Source organism: Bubalus kerabau, chromosome 5 (assembly GCF_029407905.1).
Source record: "Bubalus kerabau isolate K-KA32 ecotype Philippines breed swamp buffalo chromosome 5, PCC_UOA_SB_1v2, whole genome shotgun sequence".
NCBI classification, from domain to species: domain Eukaryota; kingdom Metazoa; phylum Chordata; class Mammalia; order Artiodactyla; family Bovidae; genus Bubalus; species Bubalus kerabau.
The window spans coordinates 105,374,624-105,393,091 of record NC_073628.1 but is presented as its reverse complement, the minus strand read 5'-3'; the positions used below and the strand labels follow the sequence as shown (position 1 = coordinate 105,393,091).

Here is an 18,468-nt window from a genome sequence, read left to right as displayed (position 1 = left end):
CCAGGGCCTTCCACAGGCTCCTCCACCCACCACTCCTCACATCCTCAGGTCCCCTGGGCAGGGTCCCTTCCAAGGCCGTGGGCACACCCCACTGTCTCCTGTCTCTCTGCCAGGTCTGACCTGCCCCGTGCCACCTGGGTGTACAAGGAAAGGAAGCACCTTCAGTCATCCCCCTGACAGCTGTGTGCCCAACGCCTGTCAGCGGGTGCCTGGGCTTTCTAGTGACCTGTGTGGTCCTCACCTGGCCCTGCGCGGGTCAGTGTCACACCTGAAAGAATGACCAGTCCCCACCCCCTACCTTCCAGGCTCAGGGAGATGCCAGCTCCGCCAGTCATCTCTTCCTGGGCTGACCCAGGGCTGGCCTGGCACAAATGTAGCCTGTGAACCTTCCTTGTCTGGGACCTCGCAGTCTGGAGAGACTGGCTCAGTGACAACATTTGTTTCACCTGCTCCTTCATTCTGTTGACGGTGCAGATGAGAGCCTGCACCCAGGTGGCACGGGGCAGGTCAGACCTGGCAGAGAGACAGTGGGGTCTGCCCACGGCCTTGGAAGGGACCCTGCCCAGGGGACCTGAGGATGTGAGGAGGTGGGTGCTGAGACCAGCCCCTCAGGCAGGACCACTGACCCCCCAGCGGAGGCCTTTGCTTCTGTCTGATGGGGCTCACTGAGCATAAATTCCACCTGACTTTTACCTTTCACCTAAAAGGGCTCAGTTGTTGATATTATTTCATAAAGAACATTTATCAAAGAAAGTAAGGGGGCCAGCCATGCACCGGGGGTGGGGGCACTCTGTCTTGCCCACCTCCTCCCAAAGGGCCCACAGCAGGTGGGACACACATGCAGCAGCCCTGCCCTGGGTCCCAGGTGACTGGAAGGGGCAGAAGGCCCAGTTGGGTTTGGGAGGGGCGTCAGGGCAGAAGGAGGTCTTCTCCGCCTGCACCTACTGCTGTCAGAGCTCTACAATGAGCCTCTGTCACTTTTATAACCAGCTAAAAACAACACACCTTTGTACTTTCCACTTTGGAGATAATAGGTGTTTGTGATCATGAAAGTTTATGAGATCTTTGTGGAAAACTGGGAAATAGAGAAACTGCCCAGAGGTGGAAAGGACTGGCCCTCAGCGGCCAGGCTGTTCTCAGGTCTGTCTCAGCTGTTCCGCACCCAGGCGCCGGGCGAGTCCTCTCATGACCTCATCACACCGCAGCCTGCTGGCAGGTGAGCCCCAGAACAGGCCCAGGGTCCAGGGGGACAACTGGCCCCAGCATTTCCAAGGGGTCTCCACCCACTCACTCATCGTTCACTCCAGCCGTGCCAGACGCTGGACACAGCGGTGACTCAGGCTGATAGAGTCCCAGCCTGCCAACCACTGGAACACCCTGTGCCTGTGGCCGGGATGCAGGGTGAACGGTGGACACCAGGCAGGCACACCTGCCTGTCACTCACTGGGGACCAGCCCTATGCCCTCGAGGCCCCAGGGTGTGGGAGACTCAGCGGCCTCACCCTCTGGAGCTGGGTCCATTGGCCTGAGCTGCCTGGGGTTGTTTTGCAAAGCTTGTTGGGGAGCGGGGGAGGGGCTGAGGGAAGCGTTCTGGGCATTCTGGACAACCCATGTACCCTCACCAGGGCCTGGGGCTGGTTATGGTCGGAGACCCCAGTCCCAGAATAGGCCTTTCCCCTCCCCCAACCCTCTTGGAGAACAGAGGCCCCACCCTCCAAACCCACCTGACCCCGAGTGGGCAGCGACAACCCCCTCTGGACTTCCTCACTAAGACTGGTGGCCCCAGCTTCCAGCCTCCTGGATGGAGGGTCCCACGTGGCCCTCAGGTTTTCAGGCAAAGGCCAGTATCCATGGGGCCACTTGGATGTGGAGGCTCCCATTGCGGCCAGGGCTTCCTTCCTTAGAAAGGGCTCTTGTGTTTGGTGGGGCCTTGGATGGAGCAGGTCCAGGAGATGGTGCCCAGGGAAAGGCTCTGGTTGGCCAGTGTTGCCTTCAGTGGGCATCAAGGACTGGACCCACTGACCCTTCCTCCTCTGTCTCCACCCCACTCTGGGGCAGGAACGTGGGGGGAGGGTGTAGTGGGGCATCTTGCCCAAGGCCACATGCCAGGCTGGGCTGCCGATAGCCCAGGGGACACAGCCCCAGTGCTGGCCATGGGGCCAAGAGAGGGGGACTGGGGACTGTATCCCACACTCTCGCCCTTGGACTGCAGGTTCCTGCGCCCTCCTGTGGTGGGCGTGGAGGGATGTCCATGGGGTGGGGCTGAGAGCAGACTCACACGGGTGTCAGAAATGTTGAGTGGGTGCTGTAATTAAGTGTGGGTCTGGGCAAAAGTGCCACCATACACACAAAGGCCTGGAGGCAGAAGGCAGCCGGGGGCTGGTGGGGATGAACCAGAATGAGGCCGGTGGGAGACAGAGCAGGAAGGCCTGGGGTCCCTTAAGATGATGGGAACCACTGCAACTCTTAGGTCCAGAGAGATGGACATGGATGGACTGAGGTTTTAGGGAAATAGAAGGCTGATGCAAAAATCCCAGCTGGACCAGGTGGCAGCAGTGGACGTAATTACCAAATGGAGGTGACCACCCAGCACCAGAGAACTCTGAGCCGAGAATGGGAAAAGAAGGGGTGGGCACCCTGAGATGGAGAAGGGCCTGTCTGAGGGAGGCCTGGTGGGATGAGAAATGGTGGAGGGTGAGGAGGATGGTCAGCCCAGTGGGGCCATTGAGCTTGGGAACGAATCTTGAGCCCTAAGTGGACATGAGCAGCTCAAGGGTCTGAGAAGCATCAAAGACTGAGGCAGATGTGGTGGGGGCGCATTTCCAGGCTGAGCAGCTCAAGGGTCTGAGAAGCACGGAAGACTGAGGCGGAGAGGGTGGGGGTGCATTTCCAGGCTGCCGGAGGAAGCAGCAGAGGGAGGTGCAGGAGAGGTGGGAGACGGCAGCGTTCAGGGGTGAGTATGCTGCCAGGGGTCAGTTCAGAAAAAAGCAGATAATTGGCCAGTGTATGTAAAACACAGGAGTTGGTGGTGACAGTAGGGGACGAGGAGGGCTGAGAAAATGGAGATGAGGCTGCAGATAGTTGGCGGGGGCAGGTGGGTATTATGTTGTAAAGAAGAGCAGAGAAGTGAGCAGGCAGGTGTGGTATAGAGAGGGCTTTGTTTTTTTAGGATGGGGAGTTCAAACCACCCTAAGTAGGAGACAGGTGGGCTGTCAACAGATTTGTGTGTCCATCTCTAGGGAGGACAAAGGTTCTATGACCATAGGGACATGGTTCTTCAGGAACATCCAGCACAGCCTCACACTATGCAGGTGAGGAGTTGTGAGGGCTTAGCCAGGACTGGAGGCGAGGGTCAGAGGTTGCAAACGGGGTAGCGGTGGGGGAGGGGAGGGAGGCAGGCAACAGGGGTGTGGCCCAGCGGAGGACCGGGCTTGGTCAGGAAGGCAGGAATGCTGGGTCTGCAGATCCCCGAGCCCCGGTGGGCACCTGGTGCCCGGCTGAGGTGCTACAAATTGCAGATTTGGGTCCCTGTGGATGCAACCAGTTAAGGACGTGCTCCTTGGAAAAACCCCATCCCAAGGTTAAGGGGAATGGGCCCAGGATAGAGGTACCTGGGGGGTGGCGGCGTGGAGAGTGTTCCAAAGAGACAGTCCGGGACAAACGCCCGGTGTTAGTAAGACCCAGAGAGGATGTAGATTCAGAAGTGAAGGTCTCAGGCGGTCTGGACAAACGCAGTCCTTTTGTCCTGGACCGAGGAGTGAACTGGAGCAGAGGGAGCAAGGTAGCGATGTAGACAAACCTTCTGCACGGAGAGGAGGGCCGCTGAGTCCGGACCTGCCTGCTGTGACTTTCGCCGGGTTCTAGGCTCTTTGCAGTCTGTCTCCGCATCTCTAAGCTGGTAGAACGCGTGTCACTCATTCCGAGCGCCGTTCGGAATCCAGGGTCGAAGGGGCGACCCGTTGCCGCTGTCCCCTAGCCCGGTAGCTCGCAGACTCGCGCTCACCTGAATTACCCGGACTGTGAGCTCAGACTGCTGGAGTTTCAATTCAGCGAGTCTGGGCTGGAACCTGTATTTCCAACAAGTTCTCGAGACGCTCAGTGCCGGAGCCCACCTGGGAACAGCGACCCCGGGAGCCCACTGCACCCGGGGGCAGACGTGCCGGGCGGGCAGGGGGCGCGCGTTGCCGGGCAGAGCCGGGCCACGCGCGCTCCCATTGGCCGCAGGTGGGGCCGCACCCCGCCCGACAGGTAGTCCGCCCCGCGTCCTGCCATTGGGCTGCAGCTGCGGGGTCCCCCGGGGATTGGCCCAGGTGGCGGCCCCGCCTCGCCCTCATTGGCCGCAGGTGCCACCGCCCCCGCCCCGGGACCGCCCGCCCCGCCGATTGGCCGCCGGCGGGGCCTCGGGTCGGCCATGTTCGGACACCCCCCGCCCCCGCGAGGCCTGACGCTGGACTCCGTGCGCGCCCCCCCCGCGCGCGCCCGCCGGCCGCGCCCCCGCCCCTCCCCGCCCCGCCCGCCGCCAAGTTTCTAGAGTTGGATCCGTGTCCCTCGGTCCGTGCGCCGCGCGCTCCCTTCCGCGTTCCGCCGTCGGCCCCACCTGCGGCCCGGCTCGGCCGCTGGGGCCCCGCGCCATGGCCCGAGTGTCCGGGGCGCGGCGCTGACGGCGACCGGCGGAGCGCGCAATGCCCAGCAGGACGGGCCCCAAGATGGACCGGAGCGGCGGCCGCGTCCGCCTAAAGGCGCATTACAGCGGGTGAGCGCCAGCGCCCGACGGCGGGGCTCGGCCGGGGCGGGGGGTGTGCGAGTCGAGACGGCGCGGCCGAGTGCAGAGCCGGACGCAGGAAGCTGCCCCCGACCGCGCTGGCCGTCGGGGACTGTACTGCCTCCGCTCGGGAGGCCGAGGTTTGGGGGCAGCGGGCGGTGGCATGGGAGGGAGGGGACAACGAGGCCCCTCCGGGCCCAGGGGGTCCCAGGAGGTTTGGACGCGCCAGCGCTTAGAGACTGCCCCAGGCGATGCGGGCGCACCGGCCTCACTTGGACTTCACAGACGGGAAAGCTTGAGGGCAGGGCTGGATCAGCCTGCACCCGCCCTCCCGTCCCGACCCCGGCTCGGAGTCGCCGGCCCAGCTCCGAGCGCCACTGCTTCTCGGGTCAGCGGGTCTCTCCCCGCTCCGACGGGGTTGTCCTGGGCTGGAAGTTGCCCGGAGGGGGCCCGTGGCGCGGAAGACGGGCACCTTGAGGCTCTCCGCGTCCCCGAGCCCCGTGTTGACATTCTCCCTGGGAAGTTGGCCGGTATGTTAAGGCCACAACCTGTAAGGAAGAAAGTTTTCGTCAAATTGTGAAGACTGCTGGCAGGTTTTAAAAGCAGAGGTTTTCTAAACTTTTCCCAATTTACCCGACCGGATGTCTCAGTTTAAGACCACTTCATGTGCGGGAGAAGGGCAGGTGCGGTGAGCCGTGGGGGTCACGCGAATGGAGGGCACCTGGAGGCCTGGGGCCCTGCGACTGTCCACACTCGGTGCTCTGGATTTGACCTGCCTCCCTGTGAAATGGGGCGAACCGGCGTCCACAGGGGTCAGTGGCCAGACCCCTGGACCGGCACCGGCGCTCGCTGGATTCTTGGCCGCTGGACAGTCCTGGTGGGGGTGGAGAAGGCTGCGGGCGGCAGCACTGTGCACGCAGATACTGGGGGAGAATGAGGGTATTTGGCTGTTGCCGCCTTCTGCTCCTGTTTGTCTCCAAGAGCCCCCAAATCGGGCGGCTGCCCCCAGGGTCGCCTCTGCGGGGTTGGGGGGTGGGGAAGCTGAATGCCACCTGCAGTTGAACTTGGTGGTTAGGTGTAGGGCCTGGGAACGCCAGCTCTTGACCTGGAGAGCACACCTTGTTTGGGGTGTCAGTCATCAGGTCGCGCCTGCCCTCTCTGCTGTCCTCAGCCTGACTGCCTTGGGAGCGTGGGTGTGGGGTGAGGTGGTGGGAAGGGAATTGGTGGTGGTGCCCTAGAGAATAAGGATTTGTGGGGGGATGACTGGCCATCCCACCTGAAGAGGATGAGGGATCATATCTTCTGGCCTGTCAAGGTGGACTGCAGACTGAAGCTGGTGAGGTGTCAGCTGGGTCCCGGCTTTTCCGAGAGGGACGAGTGGCAGTCACACATCAGACAGTCCTCTTTTCTGTCCCGAACCGTGGGATTGAGCAACTAGTGACTGACTGTGAAAATCAGAGCTGATCCTTAGCCAGAGGAAGTCCACACCCGGAGAGGCAGAGGGCAGGTGGGAACCAGACCCCCAGCCCTCCACCCAGGGACGAGTTCCAGTCGGCACTGCGCCCAGGGAGGGGAGGGGGAGATGGACTCGGCCGGTGTCCCGGCAGTGCTCTGGGAGTGCCGAGCAGCCTGTTTAGCCACCCCTCGCCACCCCCACCCCCCAAGCTTGGGCCCCTGGAGAGCGCTTTGGTTACCTTGGGAAATGTGACCTGTTGAGTCCGGTTTCCTGGAGATGAGGCCACACCCTACACTCTTCCCTCTTCTTCCCCTTCCAACCTGTGCCCCTTCCTCTCTCCTCCCCAGCCCCCTCCTTTCCTCCCCTCCCCCTCTTGGTTCCTCTTCTTTTCCTCCCCACTGAGGCTCCCACCTCTTTATGCCTCCTCCCTCCTTCTGCATCCACCCTTCTGGTTTCTGCCCCAGGCTGACCTGTCTGAGCTCCTCTTCTCTTCCCAGTGCTTTTCCTAAAGGCTTTGCACTGTTGCCTGGGGAGGGGCCTGGGTTGGGAAACTTAGTCCTCAGGGATGGTAGACCTGACACAGTCTCCAGAAAGTGTCCGCCAGAATCCTCGCTCACTTATCCAAACCCCAAGGTCCAAGTGAAATTTTGTCCCTGCCCTGTGGCCCGTGGAGGGAGGTTCTGTTTAAGCACCTGGGCCAGGAGCTGAGGGTCAGATACACTGGAGACACTATTGTTAAAAATAGGGGTTTTCAGGGGCCCCCCACCCCGGAATGGCTTCTGCAATCACCCTTACCCATCCCCTCTCCTCCCCAGGCCCTCCGGAGGCTTGAGATTAGGGTCACCCCCTCGCCAGTGGGGCTTTTTGAGGGTGTAGTCACTGGAGTCTCAGGGGTGTCCTGTGTTTTGGGGGGGGTTTCCAGGTGAAGTGTGCTGGGTTTGGAGACCCTGCTCTGCCTGGTTTTCTGAGATGACAGAAAGACCTGGCTGGATCTTCTCTCCAGCTCAAGCCTGGTTTCCAGAACTCAAAGCCTGGGCTGCATATGAGGCTTGGGTGGCCTCGTGGGTGCTGCTCCTGCCCAGGGCTCTGTCTGAGCTGTTTGCTCAGAGAGGCTGCCTGATTCCGGTTTGGGGTGATGCTCGGGGTGGTGGTCAGAGACCTGGTCAGGGAGTGGGCTGACCTTTCCCCGCTGTGCTCAGGTTGTGGGGTGGAGGGAAGAGCTAAAGTGCTGTCACTGGGTGATGAGCTCAGAGCCCAGGGGTCCAGCCTGGTGTCGGTTGCCTCCAAACCACTGGGGAGCCATCCACCTGACCTCCAGGCCCTGAAGCACTGGGCAGGGGGACTAGCTACCACCTGGGGGTGGAGCTGTGGGGGAGGATCGTGGGGCAGGGGTAGATAGTTTGCCACCCAGGGATAGATGGGTGGCAAACTCAGTTCCAGAGCTCCCTGTGACAGGGGGACTGATGGGTGTGCCGGGTGGCACAGGTACAAGGTCTGGGAGATGTGGGAGTGGGAGGGCTTGGTCTCTGGGGCCCCCACGGATAAGCCGTGAGACCCCTCTATGCCTCAGTCTCCCCATTTGCCAAGATGCCACAGGCTGTGGTGAGCTTGGGGCCCTGGGGTGGGCGCTGAGGGTCTGAGCAGATGGGGTGGGTTCCAACTGTGTCCCCCCACCCCCTTGGGAGTGAGCCATGGGCTGGACACGGGCTGCCACGGGCATCCAGCAGATGGATCCTGGATCCTGGTGGCCCTGGGTCTGTTACCTGGTGGACCGAGACGCTCTGTCAACGCGCGTTTGATGGAATTCAGAAGCCATTGGTGTTAATGCTCAGTGGACCCTGTGTTTCTCTTGTTGGGGGTGTTTCAAAACTTTTTTCAGAGGCTCCCACCCTTGTGGTGTCAGATGTGGATAAACTTCCCCCTAACTTCAGTGTATCCTGTGTGATTCCTGCTCAGAGTCTCAGCAGACGTACGTTTACCCATGTCAACACCAGCCCTGCTTTGGGTGGTAGGTGATGTGGGGACAGTGCATGGGGGTGGTAAACACCCCTCCCTCCCTGTCCTAGGGAGTCAAGTGTTCCCTGGTGCTGGCTTGCCTTACCTCTAAGGGCCATTCTCAAAGACTGACCATGAATCCCTGGGCTGTCTTCAACCATCCAGCTTTTATATCCCAAGTGTGGATGAAAAGATAAAAGGCAGTGGCATTCTGGGACTTGGTTTTCCCAACAGACTGGGTCTGGAATTATGTTGTGGCCCTACCAAAGGCAGTTGTCGAATGGTGCCTCCAGGGTTTCAAGAGGCTGTGGCATTGGGGTAATAAGTTAGTCCCCCTCCCCATACCCCCCACCACTTCCCACCTCTCAAAGGTCTCACACCCTGGATACCATGTGGCCCTGTTGGCACCATCGAGGTAGTGGGACGATGTAATGAGGCCTGCGGGCTTGAACTGAACAGTCTGTCCAGCTGCGCCCACCCCTCCTGGGTGACTCCCCCTTACCCTGTCCTTCTGCCCCTCGGAGGCACGTTCAGGTGCCAGGATGGGTGCACCAGGGCACTCATGATGTAATTCACATGGCCTGTGGGCAGTGGTTCCGGGGTGCGGGGGGAGCTGTCATACCCTTGGGGACAACACAGCTTCCTGTATTTGATCAACAACTTGGTTAGTTGGTCATCAGTATCTCATGTGACTTAAATGTGCTCCCTGGTGAGACCTGTGTGTCCTCTGTGCCCAGGGACCTCCTCATCACCAGCCTGGACTCCGCCACCACCTTCGACGAGCTCTGCGCAGAGGTGCGGGAGATGTGCTGGCTGCACCCGGGCCACCCGCTCACCCTTAAGTGGGTGGACAATGAAGGTGGGCCTGGCGGGTGTGGTGGTCGGGCAGTGGCTTTCTAAACCTGGGCGCGGCCCCTTCCCTGTGGAGGTGGACAGCCCTGGGTTTAAGTGATTCAAATTAACTAGCTTCTTGTTTCCAGGGAAGAGGCTGTGGCAGGTCATGGAGGGACTAGGGGGCGGGGGTGAGGGTCCCTTGGGGGTGGTCGTCCGCCCTCAAGGCCAGCTCTGGTGCTGGGCCCCGGGGAGAGGCTGCAGGAGTCCCCCCCTACCTTGTGTGGGTCCTAACCTTCCTGACCCCGTTCCTCATGTTCTGGATTTTTCTGGTGGGTGATTTGCTAGCTGAATTGTGGTTTCTCAGGGAAATGGGGAGGGGAGGGTAGCCAGCGCCCTAGGGTCCACCTCTCTTTTCCTTTCCCTCCCTCCTTTCCTGTAGCCAGACACACGTCTGAGATAGCGGAGGGTTTGGAAAACAGTTCAGAAGAGCCTGCCCAGCAGCTCTCAGCCTGGACATGGGAGTGGGGCAGGGTAGGGGCAGGCAGACCTCTGGCCACGCGCCTTTCCGCTGAAGCCAGGCCACGTTGTCCTGGCTCTGGCTGTCCAAGCATCTGTGCTCCTGTCCAGCCTCAGTAGACAAGGAGCCCTTCCTTCCGGTCTAGGACTGGATAGGAAGGGTGCTCATTCTCTCCCAGGCCAGGAAACCTGCCCAGCTTGGCACCCCATGTGGAGCTGTGGGTGAATTCATTGCCGTTCTGGGGCTCGCTGGTTCTGACCTGGGCCTTTGGGTTGGGGGGGTGACTCACTCTGGGACCGGCCAACTCTGCCCTGGGCGGCTGGTCACTAGCAGCAGCACTTTGCCCTCCCAAGGTTGGGTGCTCACCACCGTGAAGCCCTTTGCCTCGGGCCTGCAGTGGCCTCAGCTGTGTCTCTCGTCTGCCTAGGTGACCCCTGCACTGTGTCCTCCCAGATGGAGCTGGAGGAGGCCTTCCGCCTGTCCTGTCAGCACAAGGACGAAGGGCTCACCCTTCACGGTCAGTGCCGGCCAGTGGGCGCTCTGGGGGTGGGGGTGGGCACTTGGGCGCTTTGTTAGACCGGAAGCCACACAGATCACGGTTTAAGATCTTAGGATGCAGAGGATTTAAGAATGTGGAACAGGAAGCAATTTGGTTTCATTTTTTGCTCTTAGGTCTTATTATCCCAGATAAAAACCGCTCTTACTTGTCAGGAGTCAGTCAGGTGTCCTCTCACTGGACACGGAAGCCTGGGTTCTGGTGATCGGCCCTCACTCCCCCGTCCATGTGCAGGGTTTCCAAGGTTTTGCCTTAATAATTATCTGGCAAGAGCAGACCATGGGGCTCCATGGGCAGTCAAACTCAGTGCAGGGCTCCTTGCGAGGCCACAGTGGTCACTGACCTTCACTCTTTTTCTGGCTCTCTCTGCATGCAGTTTTCCCCAGCATCCCCAAGGAACCAGGCATGCCCTGTCCTGGAGAAGACAGTGAGTACCGTCCTCCTGCCACGCGTGTCCTGCTTGTGGGTTGACGTGTCTGTTACGCCAGGGAGGGGAGGATGGGAGCCAGGTGGCCTGGGGCTCAGTGCTCCTCGTGAAGTGTGTGAGGGCAGAGTGGGCAGCTGGTGTGGCCTCACGAGGGGTTCTTACTGGTGCCCCTGCCCTTGGCTGTGTGTGTTCAGGCACCAGTGCCACCACTGGACAGGGCGTCGGCTTGGCCAGCGGTGCCATGAGGAAACATCCCGGAAACACCCTGACCTCCCCAGGCAGGCAGGACCCTGGCTGGGATGGCTGGATGCGGCTCCCGTGTGTCTGTCCCAACTCATACTGGCCCCATTCTCCTTCGCAGAGGGTCTGTGGGTTGAAGGTGAGGTCCCAGGGGCAGTGGGTCGGAGAAGAGCTTCTGACCACACCCCAGAGGCCCCTTACCCTGGGCGGTTTGGTCCACCTTGTCCTTCAGGGCAGCCTCTACTGACTGGAGCACAGAGAAGCTTATAGGACTGTGCTTGGCTCCTGGCATGGGGCTGAGGGCATGCCTTGGTGCTGGAGGACTTAGCTCAGCCCCTTTCCTGGCAGGGGTCCTGGGTGGGCTCTAGGTGCAGCAGTGCCGCAAGGGTGGGAGCAGATTCCAGCAGAGGCCGGGCTGAGTTTGTGTGCACCCCCCCATGGGTGTTCAGTGGGCCCTTGTGTTTGTGAGTCCTGGATTTAGGGGAGAAATCAGGGTTGAAGAGAGGTTTGGGGGTCTTTGAGACCGAGGATCGGAGTCGCCAGTGAGCAGGGCTGGCCTGGGGTCCCACGAGGAGAACAGGGGACCCTGAAGGAGCACCAGCAAGGCTGGGAAACATCTTGATTGTGGAATCCTGGCGGGAGGGGAGCAGGCAGCCTGAAGAGGTTGGAGCAGCCCAGGGGCTGGCAGAAGGTGCTGCCCCAGTGGTGGTCGTGGGGGTGGACGTGAAGGGCAGTTTTGGGGGAGCAATGTGAGGAGCCCAGGAGGTCCCAGCTGGTGTCAGACTATGGTAAATAAAGCTAAAGGGGGCAGGGGGAGGGGCCTGGAGATTCTGAGGCCTGGGAGTCGCCTAGAGAAGTGGGGGTGGGCGGCAGTAGCCAGTCCTGCAGGTGAGACTTTCCGGCCAGAGTGGGAGGGGCTGATGGGAGGCGGCTGTGCGCATGTGCAGTTTTGCTGTGCATGTACTTGAACCTGCAAGGATGTGGTCAAAGCAGGACCTTGAGGGGTGGGGTGGGTAGACAGAGAGGAGCCTGTCAGTGGGGGGCTCAGAGATGGGTGGGCTGCACAGGGGCTTCGGGGTCCTCATCCCCATGTGGCTGCCCCCACCTGACCTCTTGCCCGGGTGCCCACGTCTCCTGGAAGGGGCAGTATCACACTTGGTAGATCTCACCTGTGTTTTTAGACACATGGAAAGGTAAAATGAGAGAGGTGTTCCTGTTGGAGACGAGGCCCCTTCTACTGTGCTCTGTGGGCAACTCTCAGCCAGAGTGACAGGCTGGCTCACTGTCTGCCCAGAGCCGTCTCTAGCAGCCAGAGCTGGCCTGGAGCACAAGGGAAACCCAGCACCTCTGCGTCTCAGCATCCCCAGGGCAGGAGCCAGCCGTTGGCTTAGCCCAGGGCCCTAGCTGTGCTGCCTGAGGGCTCAAGTCTGCCCTTTCTGTCCCCGCCTTGATGCCCTCCTGGCTTGATTCTCATGTGGATGTTGCCCCATCCGGGGTCTCACATAGGGGATGGCAGTGGGGGCTGCACTCAAGCACCCTGGTGACCTCCTGGTGTCACGCGGTCTCTACTGGAGGTTGACATGGGATAACGTGTGGGCAGGGCCGTGTCCCTGTGTGGGAATTCGGGGAATGTGGTGCCGTCTCTGCTCTCCAGCAGGTCCTTGAGATGCTCACCCGGGGCGGCTCCGAGGCTCCAGGCCCCTTGGTGTTGTTGGAACATTCCAGCAGTGCTGTGGGGGGTGGGGTGGGGGTGGGCAGAGAGGAGAGTGGACAGACTGTGGCATCTCCTCTGAATTCTGCTTGTACGGCTTCTTTGTGATGCTGCCCTTGAGCAGTCAGGATGGCCCACACTATTCCCTTTAGGCAGTCAGGAGAACTCCTGACTGGTCCCACCATGGCCCAGCTACGGGTGTGATTCTAGCACCTGCATCTGTGTTCCCTGCCAAGGCCGTGGTCAGTGAGAAGGGATCAGTGGCAGCCATGATCCGGGTCAGAACCCTACGCGGAGGGCTGACGGTGTGACAAGCCGTGGCTGGAGAAGGACGTGCTGCAGAGATGCAGATGCAGGGGTGCCTGGGTGCGTCTGGCCGGAAGGGCCATGCCACACCTGCCAAGCCTGCGTTCCTGGCAGCAGAGCCCCTTCTGTGCAAGTCCACAGCCTGAATTTAATCGGTTCTCTCGGGTTTTTAAAAAGTTGTGTAAAGCACACCTAACATAAAACCATTTTAACCACTTTGAACAAATTCAGTGGCATTTAGTAAGTCCATCACCTCTGCCTGCTTCTGAAACAATTTGGGAAGAAAAACCTGAGCCCCCGAGCAGTTGTGGCTCCTCCATGCAGCCCCTGATGGCAGCAGACTGTGCCATCTCTACGGAGTCACCCTGTGTAGACATTGCCTGGAACGGAATGTACGATATGTGGTCTTTTGTGGTAGCTTCTTTCACTTAGCGTGATGTTTCTGAAGTTCATCCATGTTGTAACGTGTATCAGAACTTCATTCCTTTTTTTTTCCTCCAGTTTTTATTACCACGATGAAGTACATGTAAAGTAAATTCACTATCTTAACTATTTTTAAGTATACAGTTTGTTGATATTAACTGAATTCACATTGTTGTGCAACCATCCCCACCATCATCTCCAGAACTTTCTCATCTTCCCAAACCGAAACTCTGTCCCCATGAAACACTCACTCCCCACCTGGCCCCCAACCCCTGGCCCCCACCCTCCCACTCTCTGTTTCTATGATTTTGATGCCAGGGACCTCCTAGAAGTGGGCTCACACAGGATTTTTTTCTTTTGTGTCTGGCTTGTTTCATTCAGCCTCATGTCCTCAGGGTTTATTTGTGCTGGAGCAGGTGTTAGATTCTCCTCACTTTTTAATGCTGAGACATATTCCGTTGTATGGACAGACTACAGTTTGTTTATCTGTCATCTGATCATGGACACCTGGGTTACTTCGTGTTTTAGCTACTCTGAATAATGCTGCTGTGAACACAGGTGTGCAAATACCTCCTTGAAACTCTGCTCTCAATTCTCTTTGGTATATATGTGCAAATGGAATTCCTAGGTTGGAGGATGAAATGGTTGGATGGCATCACTGACGCAATGGACATGAGTTGGAACAGACTCTGGGAGATGGTGAAGGACAGAGAAGCCTGGCATGCTCTACTCCACAGGGTCGCAAAGAGTCGGACATGACTTGGCGACTGAACATCGGCAGTGCTGGCTCTCGAGCAACTGCTGTGCTGTTGTCTGCGGTGGCAGCACCGGCTTCGTCCCACCGGCACTGTGCGCAGTGGCTCTCCTCGCCCGCTGCGTTCACCAGTGCTCGTCTCCTGTTTCTGACACTGGTCTCTCTGGGCTGTGCGGGATCTTCGTTGCTGCCCTTGCAACCTTCCTTGTGCAACATGGGATCTCGTTATAATTGGGGTGTGCAAACCCTTTGCTGCGGCCTGTGGGATCCAGTTCCCTGACGGGAGATGGAATCTGGGCCTCCTGTGTTGGGATCGTGAAGTCTTAGCCACTGGACCACCAGCGTAGTTCCTCCCTGGTGCTGCTTGTTTTCTGTTTTGTTGATGGCACCCTTCCTGACGGATGTTAGGTGGTGTCTCATTGTGGTTTTGATTTTTGTTCCCGTGATGGTCAGTGATGTTCAGCATCTTTTTAGTTCTTGTTGGCCATTTCTTTGGAGAAATGTCTACTCAAGTTTTTCACCCACTTTGAACTGGGTTGTTTTGTTGTTGAGTTTTAGAAGTTCTCTACCTACTCAGCATATCAGATACACAATTTGCAAGTATTTTCTCATATTCTGAGGTTTTTTCCCTACTTCGTTTGTGGTGACAAAATTATAAAATTTTCATGAACTCCAATTTGTTTCTTCTTTTGTTGCATGTTTTGCTGTTGTTCAGTCGATAAGTTGTGCTGGACTCTTTGCAACCCCGTGGACTGAGGAACACCAGGCTTCCCTGTCCTTCACTATCTCCCGGAGTTTGCTCAAACTCATGTCCCTTGAATCTGTGATGCTATCCAACCATCTCATTCTCTTTCACCCCCCTTCTCCGGCCCTCAATCTTTCCCAGCATCAGGGTCTTTTCTAATGAGTCAGTTCTTTGCATCAGATGGCCAAAGTATTGGAGCTTTAGCTTCGGTCCTTCCAATGAACATTTAGTGTTGATTTCCTTGAGTTTTGACTGATTTGATCTCCTTGCTGTCCAAGGGACTCTCAAGAGTCTTCTCCAACACCACAGTTCAAAAGTGTCAATTTTTTGGTGCTCAGCTTTCTTTATGGTCCAACTCTCACATCCGTGCATGACTACTGGAAAACCAGAGCTTTGACTATATGGACCTTGGTCAGTAAAGAGATGTCTCTGTTTTTTAATATGCTGTCTAGGTTTTTCACAGCTTGCCTTCCAAGAAATCATTGCCAAATCCCCTGTGGGGAGGCTTTGGTCCTTTGTTTTCTTCTTGGGGTCTTTGGTACATTTTGAGTTGACTTTTGCACGTGATGTTAGATAAAGCTCTGGCTTTGTTCTGTTACATGTGTATGTCCAATTTTCTCAGCACCATTTGTTGAAGACTGTCCTTTCCCCATTGAATGGTCCTGGCACCCTTGTTGGAAATCATTTGACCAAACTTGTGAGGGTTCATTTCTGGGCTTTCTGTTCTGGCCCATATGTCTTGTCTGTATGCAGCACCACAGTTTAGATCACTGTAGCTTTGCAGTAATGTTTGAAACCAGAGAGTGTGCATCTTCCAGCTTTGTTCTTTTTCAAGTGTGTTTTGGCTATTCTCGATCCCTTGTGATACCATATGAATTTTAGGACGTTTTTCTGCAAAAAAAATTGGAATTTTGGTAGGGAATACACTGACTCTTTAGATTATTGTGAGTAGTATTGGGACTTCTTGGTGGCTCAGACTGTAAAGAATCCACCTGCAATGCAGGAGACCCTGGTTTGATCTCTAAGTAGGGAAGATCCTCTGGAGGAGGAAATGGCAACTCACCCCAGTATTCTTGCCTAGAGAATCCCAAAGACAAAGAATCCCAAAGAATCCCAGGACAAAGAAGCCTGGCAGGTTATAGTCCATGAGGTCACAAAGAGTTGGACATGACTGAGCAACTAACACTTTTTTGATGTCTCAACAATATTAAATTTTCTGGTCCATAGACATGAGATCTCTTTTTGCTTATTTTTGTCATTTAATTTCTTTCAGCACTGTCTTATAGTTTTCATTGTACAAGTCTATCACCTCCTTGTTAGATAATATTGTTAAGTATTTTATTCTTTTTTAAAAATTATTTTTGGCTGTGCTGGGTCTTCATTGCTGCATGGGCTTTTCTCTAGTTGTGACAAGCTGTTAAGCTGTTTTGGTGAATTTGTTTATTAGTTCTAACATTGTTTGGAATTTTAGGGTTTTCTATATTACATGTGAAGAGAGGTAATTTTACTTTTCAGTTGATAATGCTTTTTATCTCTTTTTCTTGCCTAATTGCTCTGGTTAGAACCTCTAGTACTTTGTTGAATAGAAATGGTGATACTGGGCATCCCTGTCTTGTTCTTGGAGGAAAAGCTTTCAGCCTTTCTCCATTGAGTGTGGTGTTTCCTATGGGTTTTTCGCGTATAGTTTTTCTTGTGTTGAGGTGGTTTCCTCCTGTGTATAAGAAGTGTTTATGGTCTTCCTCCCTGGTTTATGGCAGGGAGGTCCTGAAACCATTGGAATCTCCTGAGTGATAGGTGTGTCTTGTCATTCATTAGCAGTGGATTCTGGGTAGGGCCCCTGATAGCCTCAGGATGGGGCTGGTCACTGGAAACACCCAGAGATTAGAGGGTTGGAACCTGACCTCCAGGGAGAGGCAGGGGGCAGGATGAACTAATCTCCGGTGGCCAGTGATTTAATCTATCATGCCTCTGTGATGAAGCTTCCATAAAACCCCAAAAGGATGGGGTGCCGAAGCTCTCTAGTTGGTGAACACATGGAGATTTGTGGGGAGTGACTCCTGGAGAGCCTCACACTTCCCTGGTGCATCTTGCTTCTGCCTGTTCCTGAATTAATCTGAGTTCTGTGCTCTGCTCTAGCAAATTAATCTAACTGAGGAGTGGGTTGTGAGCCTGTAGCCTGTGGGTCAAACCTAGACAGCATATTAAAAAGCAGAGATGTTGCTTTGCTGACAAAGGTTCATCTCGTCAAAGGTATGGTTTTTCCAGTTGTTATGTATGTATGTGAGAGTAAGACCATAAAGAAAGCTGAGCACCAAAGAATTGATGCTTGTCAACTGTAGTGAAGACTCTTGAGAGGCCCTTGGACTGCAAGGAGATCAAACCAGTCAGTCCTACAGGAAATAAGTCCTGAGTATTCATTGGAAGGACAGATGCTGAAGCTCCAATACTTTGGCCACTTGATGCGAAGAACTGACTCATCGGAAAAGACCCCGATGCTGGGAAAGATTGAAGGCAGGAGGAGAAGGGGACGAAAGAGGATGAGATGGTTGGATGGCATCACCAACTCGATGGACTTGAGTTTGAGCAAGCTCTGGGAGTTGGTGATGGACAGGGAAACCTGGTGTGCTGCAGTCCATAGGGTTGCAAAGAGTTGGACACAACTGAGCGACTGAATTGAACTGATCCTGTGGGTCAGAAGCCCAGGCATCAGCCTGGACTGGCAGTTGGTGTCTGCAGTTGGGTTGGAGGGCAGTCTTGTAGAACTGAGCCCTTAATGTATGGGGTCTGCCACTGCCTGCAGGTAGATGGTGTCAGAATTGGTAGTATGAGTAAAAACCAGATCAGGTACCTGCTGTGCCTAGTTTGTTGAATATTTTTATCATGAAAGGATTTTCAGCTTGTCAAGTGCCTTTTCTGCATCAATTGAAATTATCATTTTTTTCCCTTTGTTCTATTAATGTGGTTTGTCGCATTGATTGTTCATCTTTTTATTCCAGGAATAAATCTGACTTGGTCATGGTGTATAGTTCTTTTAATATGCTGCTGGGTTTGGTTTGCTAGTATTTTGTTGAGGATTTTTCATAAGGCATGTTGGTCCTTGGTCTTCTTTTTCTTGTAGTGTCTTTGTCCGACTCTAGCATTAGGGTAAATCCACCTTCTGGAATAAGTTAGGAAGTGTTCCTTGCTCTTAAGTTTTTTGGAAAAGGAAGATTGGTGTTAGTTCTTCTTTAAATGTTTGGCAGAATTCACCAGCGTAGCTCTCAGGTCCAGGACTGTCCTTTGTCAGGAGATTATTATTATTTTTAAATTACTGATTCACCTTACTAGTTATTTGTTCTTATTCAGTTGCTCCAGTTGTGTCCAGCTCTTTGTAACCCCATGGACTGCAGCACAGTTGATGCTTGTCAACTGTAGTGAAGACTCTTGAGAGGCCCTTGGACTGCAAGGAGATCAAACCAGTCAGTCCTACAGGAAATAAGTCCTGAGTATTCAGGACTTATTCAAGCTTCCTTTTCCTTCAGTCTCCTGGAGTTTGCTCAAACTCCTCCTGTCCACTGAGTCAATGATGGCATCTAACCATCTCATCCTCTGTCACCCGCTTCTCTTCCTACCCTCAATCTTTCTCAGCATCAGGGTCTTTTCCAATGAGTCGGCCCGGCAACTAACCTAACTGGTTACAGGTCTATTCAGATTGTCTGTTTCTTAATGATTTAATCTTGGTAGGTCCTGTGTTTCTAGGAAAC

General features: G+C 55.8%; 1 protein-coding gene across 1 annotated transcript in view; it reads left to right on the top strand.

Moving 5' to 3' along the window:
* Positions 1 to 4,528: 4,528 nt before the first annotated feature.
* PRKCZ (protein kinase C zeta) overlaps positions 4,529 to 18,468 on the top strand; it is a 101,204-nt gene continuing 87,264 nt past the window's right edge. Inside the window, exons 1-4 of the mRNA XM_055582488.1 lie at positions 4,529 to 4,752; positions 8,950 to 9,071; positions 9,991 to 10,080; positions 10,496 to 10,546. Coding sequence (XP_055438463.1) covers positions 4,682 to 4,752; positions 8,950 to 9,071; positions 9,991 to 10,080; positions 10,496 to 10,546 — 334 coding nt within the window. The 5' untranslated portion in view covers positions 4,529 to 4,681. The remainder of the gene's footprint in view (positions 4,753 to 8,949; positions 9,072 to 9,990; positions 10,081 to 10,495; positions 10,547 to 18,468) is intronic.